General features: G+C 39.8%; 1 protein-coding gene across 2 annotated transcripts in view; it reads left to right on the forward strand.

Moving 5' to 3' along the window:
- Positions 1-3095: 3095 nt before the first annotated feature.
- Positions 3096-23538, forward strand: part of LOC135113228 (alpha-(1,6)-fucosyltransferase-like) — a 56063-nt gene continuing 35620 nt past the window's right edge. For both annotated transcript variants that reach the window (XM_064028397.1, XM_064028398.1), the window contains exons 1-5: positions 3096-3202; positions 5391-5566; positions 11181-11390; positions 15484-15649; positions 19984-20170. In XM_064028397.1, the coding sequence (XP_063884467.1) occupies positions 5427-5566; positions 11181-11390; positions 15484-15649; positions 19984-20170 (703 nt within the window). In that variant the 5' untranslated portion in view covers positions 3096-3202; positions 5391-5426. The remainder of the gene's footprint in view (positions 3203-5390; positions 5567-11180; positions 11391-15483; positions 15650-19983; positions 20171-23538) is intronic.

Consider the following 23538-nt stretch of genomic DNA (forward strand, 5'->3'; position numbering starts at 1 on the left):
CACGGACCGGGCGAGGCGCGTCGGGCGGCAGCATGTTTCTGAGACGCGGATGATGCATTAGTCCCCTCCCAAACTTCTCCAGAGCCTCTCGGTGCCTGGTGGATATTCTGGACAGACTCAGGGTGGTCAGGGCTTCTTCATAGGTGGTGTATGCAGGGCCAAGGATGACACTGCACGCCCTTTTCTGCACACTCTCTAGCTGTAGCTGTTGAGTGTGTGTGAGGGAGGAGGACCACGCTGGGGAGGCGTACATGAGTTTGGGGAGGATGAAGGTAAGGTACACCCCCCTTAACTCATCTGTCGGCGTCCCCAGCGACCTGAGTCTGCGCAGCATGTACAGCCTGTAGGTAGCTGTGTGTGTGTGTGTGTGTGTGTGTGTGTGTGTGTGTGTGTGTGTTTCGTTAAATATGAGAGGGAGCGTTTGCATTCATTTCTCACCGCTTTTATCACAACTTGGGCGTATGAGATATATGTGTGATATATGTATGATATATGTATGATATAAAGTATGAAATATGTGTTTGTGTATGAATAGTTAACGGGAAGTGTTAATCATGATCACTGAGATGTTTTGATAACACTGGTCAACATCAAAATGCTTCGTCGACTAAAGTAGTAATTTTAGATAATTTCTATGTCATTGATAATGAATATCATGGTTAAAATTGTTTGATAGTTCCACTTTTTAAGATACACCTACATGTCAGAACAGGTTCCAACAGGCTTGCGGACGCGTGTTTCTCACGACACTTGGTCACAATGCTCTTCATTACTGACCCATCAGTCACAGAAGGTGGTTGTGCCGTGCAATTGTGCGTTTTTTTTTCTTGTGGTGAAATGTAAGTGATTTTCCTGGAAAGAGCCAACAGACCATGCTAACAATTATTTCTGCATGGTACCTCCGCTACAAAAGAGCTTATCAAAGAAAAGAAAATCAGTCCATTAAGTAAATAGACATTCCATCAGTCATTCACCCGGTTCCATATGGAGAAGATCTACCTGTTCCCGATACACCAAGTTCGGTATCAATCGAGTCAGATGAGGAAAGTGATGAGGAGGAAGAAGAGAAGGATAATAGCATTGAATTGCAAAGTGACCTAAATTTTGTTGAAGCAAAAACACACTCCTCTAGGAACTCCATGACCTTGTCAGAGATCTACAACTGTCTAAGAATAAGGCAAAGCTGCTAGGCTCTCGTCTTCAACAATGGAATGTCTTAGCAGCTAATGTGAAGATTCCAAAATTCCGTGACGGTCAGCAGCAGTTCAGTGATTTTTTTGTAATGAAAGATGATTTAGTGACCTGCAGTAATAGTAATTAATGGTGTTATGGAAGCACTCAGCATCGAATATGAACCCAATCACTGGAGGTTGTTCGTAGATTCATCAAAAAAGAGTCTATAAGGTGTCTAACTGCATAACGACAATGGTAAGCCATCCGTTCCTGTGGGCTATGCACACAAGAAACCTATGAGAATATAAAACATATGCTGCAAAGCATAAAATATACATCAGTGGGAGCTCTGGGGTTACTTAAAGGTTGTTTCTCTTGTGATGGGCTTGCAGGGCGGACACACAAAGTACTGTTGCTTTCCATGTGAATGGGACAACCGTGTAAGAGGTTCCCACTATATCAGGAAAGATTAGTTGCTTCGTCAATCAATGGAGCCTGGAATGAAAAATGTTCAACACCCACCCGTCGCTTAAACCAAACAAAATTTTGCTACCATTGCTACACATAATACGTGAAGAACCTTGTAAAAGCTATGAACAAATCCGGTAAAGGATTCAAGTATTTAAAAACAAAATTCCTCTCACCGAACGACGCTGAGTTAAAAGAGGGAGTCTTTATCGGTCCTCAGATTCGTGAGCTTCTTAAAGATGGCGACTTTGAATTAGCCCTTCATGGATAGGGTAGCATTCAAGTTGATGGCAAAGGAATTTCTCGAAACCGAAAGGAATGAATAGATAATTGGTATAAAAAAATAAAAAAAACCTTACTAAGGCTTACAAAAACTTGGGATATAACATGTCACTTAAAATCCACTTTTTGGACTCAAATTGAGATGTGGTGCAGTCAGTGACGAACACGGTGAAAGGTTTCACCAAGATATTTCAGCTATGGAAAAGCGGTACCAGGAGCACAACCATGCTTACAGAGTATTGCTGGTCACTGGCAAGAAACGGTTCTTCAGCAGAATATACTCGTAAACATCAAGCAAAAAGGAAGAGAGTAGGTAACGAATAAAACACGACATATTGTACATTGTAATTAAATAATTAAGTATTACATGTCACGTATCTTAACAATTATAACCAATAAGCATTTTTAAGGTGATATTTGGATTCAGGACATGAAATTGCGTAAAAGTTCACTAATCTCATTTAAGAAGCACACAACTTTTTAAAAATGTTGATTAGTGAAATCAGTGAGCAGACGGCAAGCACAGTGACCTATTATGAAATTATTCTGGGCGCAAGAATGATGCCTTGAATGAATCACACTTGACCATGGAAACTGAAAACTGAAAACAGATGCCTTTAAATGGTAAAGGCTAATTTCAAGATGTTGAAAAATCAAAATTTCAACATCGTTTCGTAGAATATATAAATATTTTCTTTTTAAAACCAAGAGCAACCAAATTAAATTTAATGCTGCAAAACAAAAGTTTTCAAAATACTCATTCATTCATCACTGGAGCTGTCATAATCTACAATAACAATCTAATCCCATATAACACATGAACGGAGAAGCAACAAGAAAATAGAGTTAGTTTAGGTTTGTTGATCGAGTCAACCTTTAATGATATAACTTGTAAAAGAACTTACGAAATCAAACCAATCTGAACTCTCAAAAAAAGAGAGAAAATAAAAAAAAAACGTATTGTGTGTGTGTGTGTGTGTGTGTGTGTGTGTTTGGCAGTAACAGGTGTCGTGTGTGTATTTGGCAGTAACAGGTGTCGTGTGTGTATTTGGCAGTAACAGGTGTCGATCTTTTTGAAACTGCAATATTTATCTTTCTAACAAGTGCAACATCAGACTGAATAACGTGGCAGGGTGGGGGGGGAGAGCGGGGGGGAGGTTGCGTGGAGAGCTGTGAGCGTCAGTCAGCCTGCAGCAAACATCGGGAAAACTCTAGCCCGGACGACGCACGACCACCACAACCTTGGAGCTGTGTGCCTGTGTTTGGCAGATAACAGTTTGTATGTGTATCATGTTGTCCTATAAATACTAGGTAGCTATTTTCCTGATATGTCATCAATCCTTTCCTAGAGGCAATGGGAAATCCTCTTCCCATCGTGCCTCCTATTGTATGAGGATAAAGGGTGGTGAAGGAATTACATCTTGCACAAGACTTTCTTCTTTCTCTTATCCCTATTCTGTCAACCTCGCTATTGCAAAAGTTAACCAGTACTCTCAATCATTCATCCCTTTCTCTGGAAAACTCTGGAAGAGTCTTCCTGCTTCAGTATTTCCTCCTTCCTATGACTCTTTCAAGAGGGAAGTTTCAAGACACTTAGCCTCATATATATATATATATATATATATATATATATATATATATATATATATATATATATATATATATATATACTCGTAATCTCTTTGGTTTTATTTAGATCTATCCATCTATCTATCTATCTATCTATCTATCTATCTATATATATATATATATATATATATATATATATATATATATATATATATATATATATATATATATATATATATATATATATATATATATATATATATATATATATATATATATATATATATATATATATATATATATATATATACGAGTATATATATATATATATATATATATATATATATATATATATATATATATATATATATATATATATATATATATATATATATTTTTAGGTAACATAATTACGTTATATAATATCCAGGAATATCCAGCTTGTCGTAATAAATTTTGTTTCGAACTGTAGATAATATTGGAGTAAAAATACGTGCTCAACAAAATCAAGAACACATGTATCACATTTCATTTTAAAGATTATGGCCATCACAATACCAAATAGACCTCAGTCATGTAGCACATAACATACCACATGATAATCACCGATAACAACACAATACAATGATGACTCACTACAATGCCTCGTCACTGGTACCCAGCAGAATCCCAATAACAAATACTGCACAGCCCCCTTGCAACCAGTTCATATTTGCTTCATGTCAGCACCATTAAACAACACTGAAATACAATACCCTCTTATACAAACTTGTACAAGAAGACAACACCGTACACCATAATGATGACTGGGAATGAGCCAGCTATATACAATTCTCACACTGATATGAACTTAATAAACAAATTTGCATTGGTAATAGTATTATACATACCGTGATGAATACACCTGTGCAGCCACAAACCCATGACACTACCAGGACATCAAGAAACGTCCAAGACGCCCACCAACCAACAACTGACCCTAGAACACCAATACCCGCCATCACAACACCTGATACGTCACTGATGTGTGTGAAAGGGCCTTCAAACTGTACACACACACACACACACACACACACACACACACACACACATAGCCTAGTAGCGCGGTGGTTAGCACGTCTGATTCACAATCGGGAAGGCCCGGATTCGAATCTCAGGCGAGGTAAGAAATCTTTGTTCGAACTTCTTTGCAATGTAGCCCCTATTCTTCTGGCAGTGATGAAGTACCAGGTGTAAGTCTGGAGTTGTGACCCGCTGCTAAGGACGGAGAAACAAACTCTTGAAAGAAAAATACACATGACGCTGCCTGATCATCCCTGACCTAGTCTACTACGTTAGTCGGTGCCATTTAGCACTCATAGTATCAAATTATAAGATATTTCCTTAAGTGTAATGTATAACCTAAGATGTAGTATGTACTCGTATGCTAGTATGTAAGATAATGTGGATTTTCAGCTGTAAGGCTGCAAGATTAATAAACAGATTATTATTATTACCATTATCACACACACACACACACACACACACACATACACACACACACACACACACAGACATACACACACATTCAGTGTGGGTAGCCCTTATATAAAATAATGTAATAAAATAATTTATGACATTTAAATTATTTGAAAAATAAGAATCTCGTGAATATTTCATAAAATCCAGAATCGTCAAAGTTTTATGCAAAAGAAAAATTCAGATAATAGAAGATAAAAAATAAAATAAAAGATACATGTGACACTTACTGGTACTCACACATGTTGTTGATAGTTTGCCTCTTTGTTATATATCATGAAAAGTTAACTTACAATTCAAGCTTCCTAATGTTTGAAGACAGTGGTGTACATTTAGGCTCATGACATAAACGAAACGTGGTTTTTCTTGTATGCGAACAGGTGACCTGTCACATAACCCAGACTGGAGGGCGACACATGCCCACCATGACTTTCAAGCAACAGGTGGTGCTCCGTTGGGTTCCATGTGTCCTTGTCACCGCAGTGGTACTGGCGTGGTCGCTTAATGTAGTGGTGCATAAGCCTTCTCTAATCTTGGAAATGAAGGACATTAGAAGGTGAGTACACATTTTATCTTTTATATTTCTTAATAAAGAGAGAGAGAGAGAGAGAGAGAGAGAGAGAGAGAGAGAGAGAGAGAGAGAGAGAGAGAGAGAGAGAGAGAGAGAGAGTGTGTGTGTGTGTGTGTGTGCGTATGTGTGTGTGTGTGTGTGTGTGTGTGTGTGTTCATAACATATATATGCATTATGCATTATGTTTGCGGTGAGCGCCTCTCGCGTAGTAGGTGTATAAGCAGAGTTCCCGATGAGCACATCCGCATCCACATCCGTGAGAAGGATTGGGGATCTCTTCACATCCACACCGCTGTCCACCCAACAAGGAATGGGTACCGAGTGTCAGCTGGGAGTCGTGTCCCGCCTCTCGGGATGGTGTCTGACACCTGCCGCAGCGTGGAGCTGAAGGATATAAATCCAGTCTGTTTTACCCACCTACAGACAAGGGAAATACTCTAACAACACTTAACTCCTCCAGCTGTGAGAAACAATTATAACAAGCAATAACACATAGATGGTTGAGGTATAAAACCCCGTTTGACAATCGCCCTCAGTAACAAGTCCTCCCACTGTCCAACATGTTATATTTCTCACCAATTAACGTTGTTTACTAACTCCTGGATGGCAGGCCTTGTCAGAACCTGAGGAGGGAGTAAAGTTCACTACACAGCTGTTCACTTAAGACCTCTATGACTGTGCAGCATCAACCAAGAGTAGCATTTAACACAAGCTCAATAACAAGGGAAAAGACTACAGACAAGTACCCCAAACACACTGGAGGGTAATTCACCTCTCATTGTATAAGAACTCGGCCCGCACCCACAGACAGCCGAGGTGTCATTTCCCTAATTGTGTTATACGCAACTACACTCCTTGGGAGGCTACTATGGAGACTCCTATGCTATTTAAGTTGGCCGAGTCGTACGGCTGGTAATGACTCACTTATCTCCTTAAAGCAACTGACCCGACTAACTGTATTCCGCCTCAGCCCCCGGCAGATATTATTGCTTGCCTCAATACATCTATTCTGTCTAAGCCCTGGGTAGTGACTGACTGTGGGAAAGTGCGCCAAATGCTCTCTCGCTCCGCTACCACAGGGAGGAACGCTTGTACGAGAAGGGAGGGTGGCGATGGCAACATATTTTACACACACCCACCCGCTTGCTGCTCTGCATTCCGCGCTAGCTTATATGAATTAAGCACTTTACTTCTGAAACTTCCAATGATCAAACTAGATGAATACTGATTACTTTATTGTAGAGAGCAACTCTCCAATAAATAATGGGTGAGACTCCAATTAAATGAACAACGGGAAGTAAGGAAATTTCGGATCACCTGAAGATCCGCCACCCCACAGGGATCACCTGAAGATCCGCCACCCCAGATTGTCTCACCTGAAGATCCGCCACCCCAGACTCTCTCACTTGGTTAGGTTAGGTTAGGTTAGGTTAGCCTAACCTAACCTAACCTAACCTAACAACATGAACGCATTAAAAAACTGAGTGGATATAAAAAATGCAGAAAAAAGTTTACTTCATTAAAAGTATGGGATCACCTGAAGATCCGCCACTCCATATTGTCTCACCTGAAGATCTGCCACCCCGAGTGCGGCTGGGGTGGCGGATCTTCAGGTGATCCGAAATTTCTCTTAAAGTTCTCTTATGTCCCAACACTAAGAACATGATTCCTGAGTCCGTTCCACTCATCTACCACTCTATCTGAAAACCAATTTTTTTTTCCTATCTTCTTCCTAAACCTATTTTTTTTCAAGCTTGATCCCGTTATTTCTTTTTCTATCCTGATTGCTGATCTCTTGAATTTTGCTTACATCCCGCTTGTTATAACCCTTATACCACTTAAAGACTTCTATCAGGTCCCCTCTTAACCTACGTCTCTCTCAAGAATGTAAATTTAACAACTTAAATCTCGCCTTGTAAGGAATACTCCTCATCCCCTTTTAGTCATTCTCCTCTGTACTGATTCTAATAGACCTACTCGTATATCTATTATGTAATATGGCGACCAGAACTGCACAGCGTAGTCTAGATGAAGTCTGACCAGCGCCAAGTATAATTTTGATATTACTTCCGGCCTTCTACTTTTAACACTCCTAAAAATGAATCCTAGTACCCTATTGGCCCTGTTTCTGGCCTCTATGCATTGTTTTCCTAGACGGAGTTCAGAGCTAACTATAACACCTAAATCTTTAACGTTCCCTGTACCTACCAGAGTTTCGTTGTTTAATGTTTACCTACTGTGTGGGTTTCCTCTACCTACGCTAAGCACTTTGCATTTATTGATATCAAATTGCATTTGCCATCTGTCCGTCCATTCATTCATCCTATCTAAATCTGCCTGCAAGGTGATGGCATCCGATTCTGACCTAATTAATATACAATGGTACCTCATGATTTGAACCTAATTGATTCGCTTGGACTTTTCGAATTGGGAATCTTTTTTTTTTTTTTTTTTTTTTTTTATGTAGGAAGGACACTATCCAAGGGCAACAAAAATCCAATGAAAAAATATGCCCACTAAAATGCCAGTCCCATAAAAGGGTCAAAGCAGTGGTCAACAACTGATGAATAAGTGTCTTGAAACCTCCCTCTTGAAGTCATAGGAAGGTGGAAATACAGAAGCAGGCAGGGAGCTCCAGAGTTTACCAGAGAAAGCTTTGGATGAATGATTGAGAATACTGGTTAATTCTTGTGTTCGAGAGGTGGACAGAATAAGGGTGAGAAAAAGAAGAAAGTCTTGTGCAGCAAGGCCGCGAAAGGAGAGGAGGCATGCAGTTAGAAAGATCAGAAGAGCAGTTAGCATGAAAAGAGCGGTAGAAGACAGCTAGATATGCAACATTGTGGCAGTGAGAGAGAAGCTGAAAACAGTCAGTTAGAGGAGAGGAGTTGATGAGACGAAAAGCTTTTGATTCCACCCTGTCTAGAAGAGCAGTATGAGTGGAACCCCCCCAGATATGTGAAGCATACTCCATACATGGACGGACAAGGCCCTTGTACAGAATTAGCAGCTAGGAGGGTGAGAAAAACTGGCGGAGACGTCTCAGAACACCTAACTTCATAGAAGCTGTTTTAGCTAGAGATGAGGTGTGAAGTTTCCAGTTCAGATTATAAGTAAAGGACAGACCGAGGATGTTCAGTGTAGAAGAGGGGGACAGTTGAGTGTCATTGAAGAAGAGGGGATAGTTGTCTGGAAGGTTGTGTCGAGTTGATAGATGGAAGGATTGACTTTTTGAAGCATTGAACAATACCAAGTTTACTCTGCCCCAATCAGAAATTTTAGAAAGATCAGAAGTCAAGCCTCCTCTGGCTTCCCTGCGTGCTATGTTTACCTCCTGAAGGGTTGGACGTCTATGAAAAGACGTGGAAAAGTGCAGGGTGGTATCATAAGCGTAGGAGTGGATAGGACAAGAAGTTTGGTTTAGAAGATCATTAATGAATAATAAGAAGAGAGTGGGTGACAGGACAGAACCCTGAGGAACACCACTGTTAATAGATTTAGGAGAAGAACAGTGACCGTCTACCTCAGCAGCAATAGAACGGTCAGAAAGGAAACTTGAGATGAAGTTACAGAGAGAAGGATAGAAACCGTAGGAGGGTAGTTTGGAAATCAAAGCTTTGTGCCAGACTCTATCAAAAGCTTTTGATATGTCCAAGGCAACAGCAAAAGTTTCACCAAAATCTCTAAAAGAGGATGACCAAGACTCAGTAAGGAAAGCCAGAAGATCACCAGTAGAGCGGCCTTGACGGAACCCATACTGGCGATCAGATAGAAGGTTGTGAAGTGATAGATGTTTAAAAATCTTCCTGTTGGGGATAGATTAAAAAAATTTAGATAGGCAGGAAATCAAAGCAATAAGACGGTGGTTTGAGGGATTAGAACGGTCACCCTTTTTAGGAACAGGTTGAATGTAGGCAAACTTCCAACAAGAAGGAAAGGTAGATGTTGACAGACAGAGCTGAAAGAGTTTGACTAGGCAAGGTGCAAGCACGGAGACACAGTTTCGGAGAACAATAAGAGGGACCCCATCAGGTCCATAAGCTTTCCGAGGGTTTAGGCCAGCGAGGGCATGGAAAACATCATTGCGAAGAAATATAATACGTGGCATGAAGTAGCTAGAGGGTAGAGGAGAGGGAGGAACAAGCCCAGAATCGTCCAAGGTAGAGTTTTTAGCAAAGGTTTAAGCGAAGAGTTCTGCTTTAGAAATAGATGTGATAGTAGTGGTGCCATCTGGTTGAAATAGAGGAGGGAAAGAAGAAGAAGCAAAGTTATTGGAGATATTTTTGGCTAGATGACAGAAATTACGAGGGGAGTTAGATCTTGAAAGGTTTTGGCATTTTCTGTTAATGAAGGAGTTTTTGGCCAGTCGGAGAACAGACTTGGCATGGTTCCGGGCAGAAATATAAAGTGCATGAGATTCTGGTGATGGAAGGCCTAATTACCTTTTGTGGGCCACCTCTCTATCATGTATAGCACGAGAATAAGCTGTGTTAAACCATAGTTTAGAAGGTTTAGGACTAGAAAAGGAGTGAGGAATGTATGCCTCCATGCCAGACACTATCACCTCTGTTATGCGCTTAGCACACAAAGACGGGTCTCTGACACGGAAGTAGTAGTCATTCCAAGGGAAATCAGCAAAATACCTCCTCAGGTGCCCCCAACTAGCATAGGCAAAACGCCAGAGGGCTTCGCTTAGGGGGATCCTGAGGAGGGATTGGAGCGATAGGACAAGATAAAGATATGAGAATGTGATCGGAGGAGCTCAACAGAGAAGAAAGGATGACAACATAAGGAGAAGGATTAGAGGTCAGGAAAAGGTCAGGAATGTTGGGCGTATCTCCAAGACGGTCAGGAATACGAGTAGGGTGTTGCACCAATTGCTCTACGAATTAGGAAGCAATTTATCCCATTCAAATCAGTGTAAAAATAATAATAATAATAATAATTAAAGTCCCAAAATCCATTTTTTTATAGGTTTATGTTGAGTTCTTGACTACAATCGAATGAAAAAAGTCTAATATATATATATATATATATATATATATATATATATATATATATATATATATATATATAGAGAGAGAGAGAGAGAGAGAGAGAGAGAGAGAGAGAGAGAGAGAGAGAGAGAGAGAGAGAGAGAGAGAGAGAGAGAGAGAGAGAGAGAGAGAGAGAGAGAGAGAGGGTGTTTGTGTTCGAATTGAAGGACAAAATTTCTTCACTAACCCTATTCGAACTGGTTGTTCGAATTGAAGGATGTTCGAATCAATAGCTATGAATATATATATATATATATATATATATATATATATATATATATATATATATATATATATATATATATATATATATATATATATATATATATATATATATATATATATATATATATATATATATATATATATATATATATATATATACATATATATATATATAAACTATATTTTTTATATATTATTTTATATATCTATATATAATATATATCTATATATTAATATATATCTATATAATATTTATATATTATTTTATATATGTATATTATTTCATTATGATATATTCATTATAATATTTTTTTTTATGTTTTCCTATATCATTCCTTAAGCCTAAAGCAAACCATGGGTTACCCTGCTAATGAGACCATGGTCATGGTACCTTACGACCAGTTAGAGGAAATACGTCGTGAAGTTTCATCAGGCTTAAGGTCAGCAGCGGCGTTTCTTCGCACTAGTCTGAGGGACTTGTCCAATACTGTAAAGGCTTCAGCAAATGAGAGTGTTAACTCAGTGTTGGCCGAGGCTGAGGACCGTTTAAGGTAAGGAAACAAAAGTGACCATTACGTTGTACATAAAAAAGACATTTTTTTGTGTGTTTCTGAACAAGCAAAGGCAGCAATGGCAATCATCCATCACTTATGTAAGGGACAATTCTCAAAAGGAATTGATATTGGCATATTATTTTTTTATCTGGTACTTATAAGCTTTGATTATTGTGGCTCGTTGCGCTGTTGTAACGAAATGGAAATTAAATCTGGTAAGTTATGGTTGCTATGTAAATGTAATACTCATATAGTATAAAACAAAAAAAAACATCACAATTAGTTACGATTGTAGGAATTTTCCTGTTTGCACTGATGTGAGTGTGGGATTAAGGTACGAATATAATATATATTCTAAATTTTATATTTGTTCTCGAAACATTATGCATCTAACCATTATTGTACTTATCACATACACACACACACACATACACACACACACACACATACACACACACACACACACACACACACACACACACACAATATATATATATATATATATATATATATATATATATATATATATATATATATATATATATATATATATATATATATATATATATATATATATATATTATATCCTGGAGGCAGTAAACACCTGCCGAAACGATAATTACTCCCATTGGGGTCTAAAGCACTGTTCAGGGGGTGTTGTGAATTTATCATTAAACCTAGCTGTGACCTCACTAAACGTTTCCCTTTGTGTCTCACAACACAAGGGGGTAGTCACAACATGGCCTCTAAAGACAAGTCTCTTCCTCCACACAAACCTACAATTACTTAATAACACACACACCCTTCACTCAAAAATTTCAAAAAAATCATGGCGAATCCTACACCAGCCTCGGAGTCCCCATCTGGGGAGGGGATCATAAATGTCCCTAGGTCGGACTGCCTTTCTGTCGACGACCCTAAGTGTCTTGACACCCCCCTCAACTTTTTCTTCATTAACTTCTGCAACATTCGCGGTCTAAAATCTAATTTTCAATCTGTAGAACACCACCTCTCCTCTTCTAAACCTCATCTTCTTTCCCTCACGGAAACTCAGGTGTCTGAGGCAACTGACAGTAGCCCTTTTTCTATTCCCTCCTGCTTTCTCTATCCTCATTTTCGATCCAAAGCTGGATGTTGCGTTTTTGTGCCCAAAGACTTAACCTGCTCTTGAGCCCACGCTCTTGAATCTTCCGAGTTTTCAACCATCTGGCTACGACTACAGAGGCACTCTCAAACAAAATTTATCTGTGCTGTAGACCTCTCACCTAACTCCTCTGACTATAAGAAATTCTTTGACTACTTAACTTCCAAAGTGGAGCACATTGTGACCCTCTTCCCTTTTGCAGAGATCTCCATTCTTGGAGACTTCAATGTTCACCACCAACTTTGGCTTTCCTCTCCCTTCACTGACCATCCTGGTGAACTAGCCTACAACTTTGCTATCCTCCATGACCTAGAGGAATTGGTGCAACACCCTACTCGTATTCCTGACCGTCTTGGAGATACGCCCAACATTCTTGACCTTTTCCTGACCTCTAATCCTTCTGCTTATGTGCGTTGGGCTCTCCGTTGGGCTCCTCCGATCACAATCTCATATCTGTATCTTGTCCTATCGCTCTAATCCCTCCTCAGGATTCCCCTAAGCGAAGGTGCCTCTGGCGTTTTGCCTCTGCAAGTTGGGGGGACCTGAGGAGGTATTTTGTTGATTTTCTTTGGAATGACTACTGCTTCTGTGTCAGAGACCCGTCTTTGTGTGCTGAGCGCATAACAGTGGTGATAATGTCTGGCATGGAGGCGTACATTCCTCACTCTTTTTTTTTTTTGACCTAAACCTTCCAAACCTTGGTTTAACACAGCTTGTTCTCGTGCTATACATGATAGAGAGGTGGCCCACAAAGGGCCACCTCTCTATCATCACCTTCCATCACCAGAATCTCATGCACTTTATATTTCTGCCCGGTATCATGCCAAGTCTGTTCTCCAACTAGCCAAAAACTATTTCATTAACAGAAAGTGTCAAAACCTTTCAAGATCTAACTCCCCTCGTGACTTCTGGCATCTAGCCAAAATTATTTCCAATAACTTTGCTTCTTCTTCTTTCCCTCCTTCATTTTAACCAGATGGCACCACTGCTATCACAACTATTTCTAAAGCTGAACTCCTCGCTCAAACCTTTGCTAAAAACTCTACCTTGGACGATTCTGTGCTTGTTCCTCCCTCTCCTTCACCCTCTGACTACTTCATGCTACCTATTAGAATTCTTTGCAATGATGTTTTCCATGCCCTCGCTGGCCTAAACCCTCGGAAGGCTTATGGACCTGATGGGGTCCCTCCTATTATTCTCCGAATCTGTGTCTCCGTGCTTGCACCTTGCCTACTCAAACTCTTTCAGCTCTGTCTGTCAACATCTACCTTTCCTTCTTGCTGGAAGTTTGCCTACATTCAACCTGTTCCTAAAAAGGGTGACCGTTCTAATCCCTCAAACCACCGTCTTATTGCTTTGATTTCCTGCCTATCTAAATTTTTTTAATCTATCCCCAACAGGAAGATTCTTAAACATCTATCACTTCACAACCTTCTATCTGATCGCCAGTATGGGTTCCGTCAAGGCCGCTCTACTGGTGATCTTCTGGCTTTCCTTACTGAGTCTTGGTCATCCTCTTTTAGAGATTTTGGTGAAACTTTTGCTGTTGCCTTGGACATATCAAAAGCTTTTGATAGAGTCTGGCACAAAGCTTTGATTTCCAAACTACCCTCTTACGGTTTCTATCCTTCTCTCTGTAACTTCATCTCAAGTTTCCTTTCTGACCGTTCTATTGCTGCTGTAGTAGACGGTCACTGTGCTTCTCCTAAATGTATTAACGGTGGTGTTCCTCAGGGTTCTGTCCTGTCACCCACTCTCTTCTTATTATTCACTAATGATCTTCTAAACCAAACTTCTTGTCCTATCCACTCCAACGCTGATGATACCACCTTGCACTTTTCCACATCTTTCCATAGACGTCCAACCCTTCAGGAAGTAAACATTTCACGCAGGGAAGCCACAGAACGCTTGACTTCTGATCTTTCTAAAATTTCTGATTGGGGCAGAGCAAACTTGGTATTTTTCAATGCCTCAAAAAAGTCAATTCCTCCATGCATCAACTCTATACAACGTCTCCGCCTGTTTTTTTTTTTTTTCATTCCCACCCAGCTGCTAACTCTGTACAAGTGCCTTATCCGTCCATGTATGGAGTATGCTTCACATGTCTGGGGGGTTCCACTCATACTGCTCTTCTAGACAGGGTGAAATCAAAAGCTTTTCGTCTCATCAACTCCTCTCCTCTAACTGACTGTCTTCAGCTTCTCTCTCATCGCCGCAATGTTGCATCTCTAGCTGTCTTCTACTGCTATTTTCATGCTAACTGTTCTTTTGATCTTGCTAACTGCATGCCTCCCCTTCTTCCGCGGCCTCGCTGCACAAGACTTTCTTCCTTCTCTCACCCCTATTCAGTTCACCTCTCTAACGCAAGAGTTAACCAGTATCCTCAATCATTCATCCCTTTCTCTGATAAACTCTGGATCTCCCTTCCTGCTTCTGTATTTCCACTTTCCTATGAGTTGAATTCCTTCAAGAGGGAGGTTTCAAGACAGTTATCCTTCAATTTTTGATTACCGCTTTGGACCCTTTTATGGGACTGATATTTCAGAGGGCATTATTTTTTTATTGGATTTTGTTGCCCTTGGTCAGTGTCTCTCCTATATAAAAAAAAAGAAAAAAAGGAAAAAAAAAAAATAAATATATATATATATATATATATATATATATATATATATATATATATATATATATATATATATATATATATATATATATATATATATATATATATATATATATATATATATATATATATATATAGTGCTGTAAGGTTTAGTGAATCAGACAGCATTGTTCTGAAGGAAAGATGAATGATTCTTAGACCAATGATGCTGAATATGTTTCACCAAAATTACTTTCTAGTTAACATTAGGCAGGGAAAATTTAAATAATATTTTTTTTTCTTATGTACTGGAAAAATTTTGTGTTAATCACCTTATGTTGTTGCAGGGTAATTCAATTTGACTTATCAAGCATTGACCAATTAGGAAAACTAACAGACTGGCGTCAAAAGGAAGCAGCCATTTTAACTCAAGAGGTTCAAAGAAGGATTCACGCCCTTCAGAACCCAATGAATTGTTCCAACGCCAAGAAAATAGTGTGCAGGATGTCCAGGGTACGTGTGTGTGTGTGTGTGTGTGTGTGTGTGTGTGTGTGTGTGTGTGTGTGTGTGTGTGTGTGTGTGTGTGTGTGTGTGTGTACGCGCGTTAAGTTATGAATATGTCAGTGATCTTGTACACTCATTTATAGTTTGAAATAATGGTCTACCTGCAAAACAGGAGGAGGCAGTAGACACTTGCCGAAACGATAATTACTCCCAGTGAGGTCTAAAGCACTGTTCAGTTGGTGCTGTGAACTTATCATTAAACCCAGCTGTGACCTCACTGAACGTTTCCCTTTGTGTCTCACAACACAAGGGGGCAGTCACAGCCTGCCCTCTAAAGACAACTCTCTTCCTCCACACAAAACTACAAGCACCTAATAACACACACACCCTTCACTCAAAAATCTTAAAATCATCATGGCGACTCCTACACCAGCCTCGGAGTCCCCATCTGGGGAGGGGACCATAAATGTCCCCAGGTCGGACTGCCTTTATGTCGACGACCCTAAGTGTCTTGACACCGCCCTCAACTTTTTCTTCATTAAATTCTGCAACATTCGTGGTCTAAGATCTAATTTTCAATCTGTAGAACACCACCTCTCCTCTTCTAAACCCCATCTTCTTTCCCTCACTGAAACTCAGGTGTCTGAGGCAACTGACAGTAGCCCCTTTTCTGTTTCCTCCTACTTTCTCTATCCTCATTTTCGATCCAAAGCTGGATGCTGCGTTTACGTGCGCAATGACTTAACTTGCTCTCGTGCCCACGCTCTTGAATCTTCCGAGTATTCCACCATCTGGCTACGACTACAGAGTCACTCTCATACTAAATTTATCTGTGCTGTTTACCTCTCTCCTAACTCCTCTGACTATAAGAAATTCTTTGACTACTTAACTTCCAAAGTGGAGCACATTCTGACCCTCTTCCCTTTTGCAGAGATCTCCATTCTTGGAGATTTCAATGTTCACCACCAGCTTTGGCTTTCCTCTCCCTTCACTGACCATCCTGGTGAACTAGCCTACAACTTTGCTATCCTCCATGACCTAGAGCAATTGGTGCAACATCCTACTCGCATTCCTGACCGTCTTGGAGATACGCCCAACATTCTTGACCTTTTCCTGACCTCCAATCCTTCTGCTTATGCTGTCACTCTTTCTTCTCCGTTGGGCTCCTCCGATCACAATCTCATATCTTTATCTTGTCCTATCACTCCAATCCCTCCTCAGGATCCCCCTAAGCGAAGGTACCTCTGGCGTTTTGCCTCTGCCAGTTGGGAGGACCTGAGGAGGTATTTTGCTGATTTTCCTTGGAATGACTACTGCTTCCGTGTCAGAGACCCGTCTTTGTGTGCTGAGCGCATAACAGAGGTGATAGTGTCTGGCACATTCCTCACTCCGTACAGCTTTTTCGTCTCATCAACTCCTCTCCTCTAACTGACTGTCTTCAGCCTCTCTCTCACCGCCGCAATATTGCATATCTAGCTGTCTTCTACCGCTATTTTCACGCTAACTGCTCTTCTGATCTTGCTAACTGCATGCCTCCCCTCTTTCCGCGGCCCCGCTGCACAAGACTTTCTTCTTTCTCTCACCCCTATTCTGTCCACCTCTCTAACGCAAGAGTTAACCAGTATTCTTAATCATTCATCCCTTTCTCTAGTAAACTCTGGAACTCTCTGCCTGCTTCTGTATTTCCACCTTCCTATGACTTGAATTCCTTCAAGAGGGAGGTTTCAAGACACTTATCCACCAATTTTTGACCTCTGCCTTGACCCTTTTACGAGACTGGCATTTCAGTAGGCATTTTTTTTATTGATTTTTGTTGCCCTTGGCCAGTGTCCTTCTTACATAAAAACACACACACACACACACACACACACACACACACACACACACACACACACACACACACACACACAGTGAACGGTTATCAATTAACTAAGTTTATAAGATCATGGCAACTACAAAAATGTTTGATGGTTCCGAGCGGAGCTTTGATAAATTTTTGGATGATGATGAACTTCATATCGTTCAGGAGCACAATTGATCTTTAATAATTCCCTTACTTTATGTCCTTATGTAAGTAGTTTGCACCTCGTTATATAACGGTTATTATCACTTATCTTTAGCAACAAGGGTTATTGGGTCGCTCAACAGTCCTTTAAAAGTCAGCTGCACTATATCCTGAGAGTAAAAATGACGTTTTTTTTTTTTTTTTGTCTCCGATTCAGTAGGTCTTACGAATCTACTGACTCCTGAAACTATCACGGGCTTGTTCAGTCTAGATGGAGAGGTATAAGTTACCAAGTAGAGACTTATTATTAAATATTTCATCAGAACATGCAGCTTTTACAAAGCAAAAAGATCACGAATGCAGCAGGATAAAAAAAAAAAAAGACATTCCAGGTTCCACATTCCATCAGCAGATATAGTGAATATGATTGTAAAATATCTCAACATAGTTACCAGATGGTGCAGCTATACCCCCCCCCCCCTCTCTCTCTCTCTCTCTCTCTCTCTCTCTCTCTCTCTCTCTCTCTCTCTCTCTCTCTCTCTCTCTCTCTCTCTCTCTCTCTTTGATTTTTATAAATAATATTATTCGATGTAGTACTGTTCTTGATTTTCTCGTATATGTAGATGACACAAACATACATTCAAGGTAGGAATTTGTTAGAATCATCATGTGCTTAATCATTAACTTCAACATGTTGCTGAATGAAGTAATAGATTAACTCTAAACTCAACTGAAACACACTACATGATATCCTGTTCAACAATGTTAAACTTACCCAATATTACATTAGAAATTGATGGTTGCATGATAACAACATTTCATAAAACGAAGTTTCTAGATGTAATTGTTGAAAAAAAATGAAATGGACTGCAGATATTGATGGAATAAAAAAACAAAAATTTCAAAATCAATAGGAATATTATACAAAATTAAAGATAAATGTAACATACATGTTCATTAGTTTTTCCATAGTTGTTATAACGCGTAGCGATTTGGGTTGGTATTGTAAAAAAAAAAAAAAAATTGATAATCTACTAGAAAAATGATAAATCGAATAATTCATAATTTATTTTTAAATCATTCGAGATAATAATATAATAATATTATATATATATATATATATATATATATATATATATATATATATATATATATATATATATATATATATATATATATATATATATATATATATATATATATATATATATATATATATATATATATATATATATATATATATATATATATATATATATATATATATATATATATATATATATATATATATATATATATATATATATATATATGATTACACCAATCACTTGTTGCGTGACAACAAACTTTTAAGAATACAAGATATTATTGACCCCACAAACTTACCTCTACGTATAATTCATTATCTCTCTCTCTCTCTCTCTCTCTCTCTCTCTCTCTCTCTCTCTCTCTCTCTCTCTCTCTCTATATATATATATATATATATATACACACACACACACACACACACACACACACACACACACACACACACACACACACACACACATACACACACATCACACAATGGCTTCCAACTCAAACCGCACAATGTAAAAGCTCGTGGAGCCAATGAGCTCTCATTACCTCTTTACCCAACCAATCATGCACAACAATCTGTACTGTACAGAGTATCCCAACTATGGAATCAACTCCCTGACAAGCTGAGACACTAGAACTCAAAAAAAAGAAAAACAAAACATTCAAGAGGAAAATTAAAGAACTGCTATTTAACAACTATTGACCTTAATTGCACTAAAATATACTTTATGAAAATTAGGAATAAATAGTAATTACACTAGAAGCATGTGAGTGTACTATACACGAACGCGCTTGCGCGTTCGTGCATGCGCGTGTGCGCATGCCCACGAACATTGCATGAGTGCAGGTAGAATCATATTGTAGCCAAGACGTCCTAGATAAAAAATAAAAAAATTGGTTTGGATTCTAAGCGATATTCTCATGCCCAAAATGACTAAGGAGTGGTTGGTTTGGTTCCCCCACATGGAGAACAAAGTGCCAGTGTCCTCACTAACCACCTGACTAACGCTTCTTTATTGGTTTGGTGGACGTGGTAAATTAAACCATCTACTACCCTGCCACGCTAACTTCAGTGCCTTGGCGGTATCGCCTGTGGAAGTTGCCAATTTACAATCACGTTCTCAGCATATATCTCGCATTTGTTCTCTGTTTAATGAACAGAGGCTGTTGACAAAATCTGGTACTGGATTCCTGGATTTCTAGTTTGTGAATAGAATAAGCTAACCATTATTATTCGCAGTCTTCTGCATATTAACAGGATGGTGGAGCAGCTTCCCTCATCCATCATCTCGTCTACTGCATCATGGCCGCGTATGGAAGCGGCAAGACTTTTGTGCTGCACTCTCGGGGCTGGAGGTATTCCCCTGATGGATGGGAAGTATTGTTTGAACCGCTGAGCCACACCTGTGTTAATATATCTTCTGGAGTCATCGACCCTTGGCCAGGTGAGGAGGAACCATTAAATGAATGTGTGTATGTGTGTGTGTGTGTGTCTGATTCACCTACGGTCGTCTGCTGGACACCCAGCCAGCCGTTACCCTACGGAAAGAGCTCAGAGCTCATAGTGACCGATCTTTGAATAGGGCTGATATCACTTACACACCACACACCGGGACAGCGAGGTCACAACCCCTCGGGTTACATCCCGTACCTACTTGCTGCTAGGTGAACAGGGGCTACACATTGAGGATCGTCCATTTGCTTCGCCGCTCCCAGGATTCGAACCCGGGCCTTCTTGGATGTGAGCCGAGCGTGCTAACCACTACATTACACAACGCAGTGTGTGTGTGTGTGTGTGTGTGTGTGTGTGTGTGTGTGTTCTTTTAAAATTTGAAGTCCTTTATCCTTATGCAACAAAATTCGAAGCAGGCAGAAAGTTATTGATTTTACTATTAAGAGAGATGAAAATTGATAATACTGGTTAACTTTTGGATAAGGGAGGTGTACAGAAAGTGGGTGAGAAACAGTAGAAAACATTGTGCAGCAAAGCCGCGGAAGGAGGAGGGCAGACTAGCAGTTAGTAAGATCAGAATAACAGTTAGCGTGAAAATAGTCATAGAAAATAAGGAGATAGAACAAAGTAAGGCGGTAGAAGATAGCAAGAGGTGCAACATTGCGGCGATGAGAAGCTGAAGACTGTTGTTACAGGATAGAAGTTAATAAGATGAAATATTTTTTATTCCACCCTGTCTAGAAGGGCAAAATGAGTGGAACCTACGTCATACAGCTGAAGTGCACTCCATATATGGAGGGATAAGGCTCTGTACAAAGTTAACAGATGGGGTAAGGGAGGAAAAAAACTGGCGGGATACGACTCAGAACGCCTAACTTCACACGAGCTGTTTTAGCTAGAGATGAATTGAGAAGTTTAGATTTTCAATAAAGGACAGACCGAGGATGTTCGATGCAGAAGAGGGGAACAGTCGAGTGCCAGTGAAAAAAGAATAGTGTCGAGTTCATTGATAGAATAATTGAATTTTTGAAATAATGAGTAATTCTAAGTTTGCTCTGCGCCAATCAGAAATGTTATGAGAGATTAGAAGTCAGGCGCTCTGTGGCTTTCCTGCGTGAGTTATTTAATTGCTGAAAGGTTGATGTCTATAAAAAGACCTGGAAAAGTACAAAGTAGTATCATAAGCATTGTAATGGATTGGACAGGATGTTTGGCTTAGGAGGTCATTCATTGATAATAAGAAGAGAGTAGATAACAAGATAGATCCCTGAGGAACACCATTGCTAATAGACTTGAGAGAAGAACAGCGACCGTCTACTATAACATCAATAAAACGGTCATGGCGACTCCTACACCAGCCTCGGAATCCCCATCTGGGCAGGGGACCACAAATGTCCCCAGGTCGGACTGCTCTTCTGGTATCGAGCCTAAGTCATGGTGGTGAACACTGAAGTCTTGGAGACTTCAATGAATGCTTTGGCTTTTCTCTCTCTTCACTGACCATCCTGGTGAACTAGCCTTCAAATTTGCTATCCTCCACGACCTAGAGCAATTGGTGCAACACCCTACTCATATTCCTAACCGTCTTGGAGATACGAGTACGCCCAACATTCTTGACCTTTTCCTGACCTCTAATCCTTCTGCTTATGCTGTCACCTTCTCTTCTCCGTTGGGCTCCTCCGACCATAATCTCATATCTGTATCTTGTCCTATCGCTCCAATCCCTCCTCAGGATCACCCCCTAAGCGAAGGTGCCTCTGGCATTTTGCCTCTGCTAGTTAGGGGGACCTGAGGAGGTATTTTGCTATTTTCTTTGGAATGACTGCTGCTTCCGTGTCAGAGCCCCGTCTTTGTGTGCTGAGCGCATAACAGAGGTAATAGTGTCTGGCATGGAGGCGGACATTCCTCACTCTTTTTCTCGACCTAAATATTCTAAATCTTTGTTTAACACAGCTTGTTCTAGTGCTATTCATGAAAAAGAGAGGTGTCCCACAAAAGGTACTTAAGCCTTCCATCACCAGAATCTCATTCACTTTATATTTCTGCCCGGAACCATGCCAAGTCTATTATCCATCTAACCAAAAACCACTTCATTAACAGAAAGTGTCAAAATCTTTCAATCTAACTCCCCTCGTGACTTCTGCCATCTAGCCAAAAAATATCTTTAATAACTTTGCTTCTTCTTCTTTACCTCCTTTATTTCACCCAGATAGCAACACTGTTATCACATATATTTTTTTTAAACAGAACTTTTCGTTCAAACCTTTGCTAAAAACTCTATCTTGGACGATTCAGGGCTTGTTCCACCCTCTCTTCCACCCTCTGACTACTTCATGCTACCTATTAAAATTCTTCCTAATGATGTTTTCCATGCCCTCACCTAAACCCTAGGAAGGCTTATGGAGCTGATGGAGTCCCTCCTATTGTTCTCCGAAAGTGTGCCTCAGTGCTTGCACCTTGCCTAGTCAAACTCTTTCAACTGTCTGTCAACATCTACCTTTCCCTCTTGCTGGAAGTTTGCATACATTCAGCCTGTTCCTAACAAGGGTGACCGTTCTAATCCCTCAGACTACCGTCGTATTGCTTTAATTTCCAACCTATCTATTTTTTTTTTTTTTATCTATTCTCAACAGGAAGATTCTTAAACATCTATCACTTCACAACCTTCAATCTGATCGTCATTATGGGTTCCGTCAAGACCGCTCTACTGGTGATCTCCTGGCTTTCCTTATTGAATCTTGGTCATCCTCTTTTAGAGATTTAGGTTAAACTTTTGCTGTTGCCTTGGACATATCAAAACCTTTTGATAGAGTCTGGCACAAAGCTTTAATTTCCAAACTACCCTCGTATTGCTGATATTCTTCTCTCTGTAACTTCATCTCAAGTTTCCTTTCTGACCGTTCTGTTGCTGCAGTGGTAGATGGATGGTCATTGTTCTATTGAATCTATTAACAGTGGTGTTCCTCAGGGCTCTTTTCTGTCTTCCACTCTCTTCCTATTATTCATCAATGATCTTCTAAACCAAAATTCTTGTCCTATCCACTCCTACGCTGATGATACTAACCTGCACTTTTCCACATCTTTTTATAGACTTCTAACCATTCAGGAAGTAAACAGTTCACGCAGAGAAGTCACGGAATTCCTGACTTCTGATCTTTCTAAAATTTCTGATTAGGGCATAGTAAACTTGGTATTGATTATTCAGTGCCTCAAAAACTCAATCCCGCCATCTATCAACTAGACACAACCTTCCAAACAACTATTCCTTCTACTTCAATGACACTCTAACTTTTTTTATACTGAACATCCTCGGTCTGTCCTTTTCTTATAATCTAAACTGGAAACTTCACATCTCTTCTC

The sequence above is a fragment of the Scylla paramamosain genome, chromosome 25, assembly GCF_035594125.1.
Source record: "Scylla paramamosain isolate STU-SP2022 chromosome 25, ASM3559412v1, whole genome shotgun sequence".
NCBI classification, from domain to species: Eukaryota; Metazoa; Arthropoda; class Malacostraca; order Decapoda; family Portunidae; genus Scylla; species Scylla paramamosain.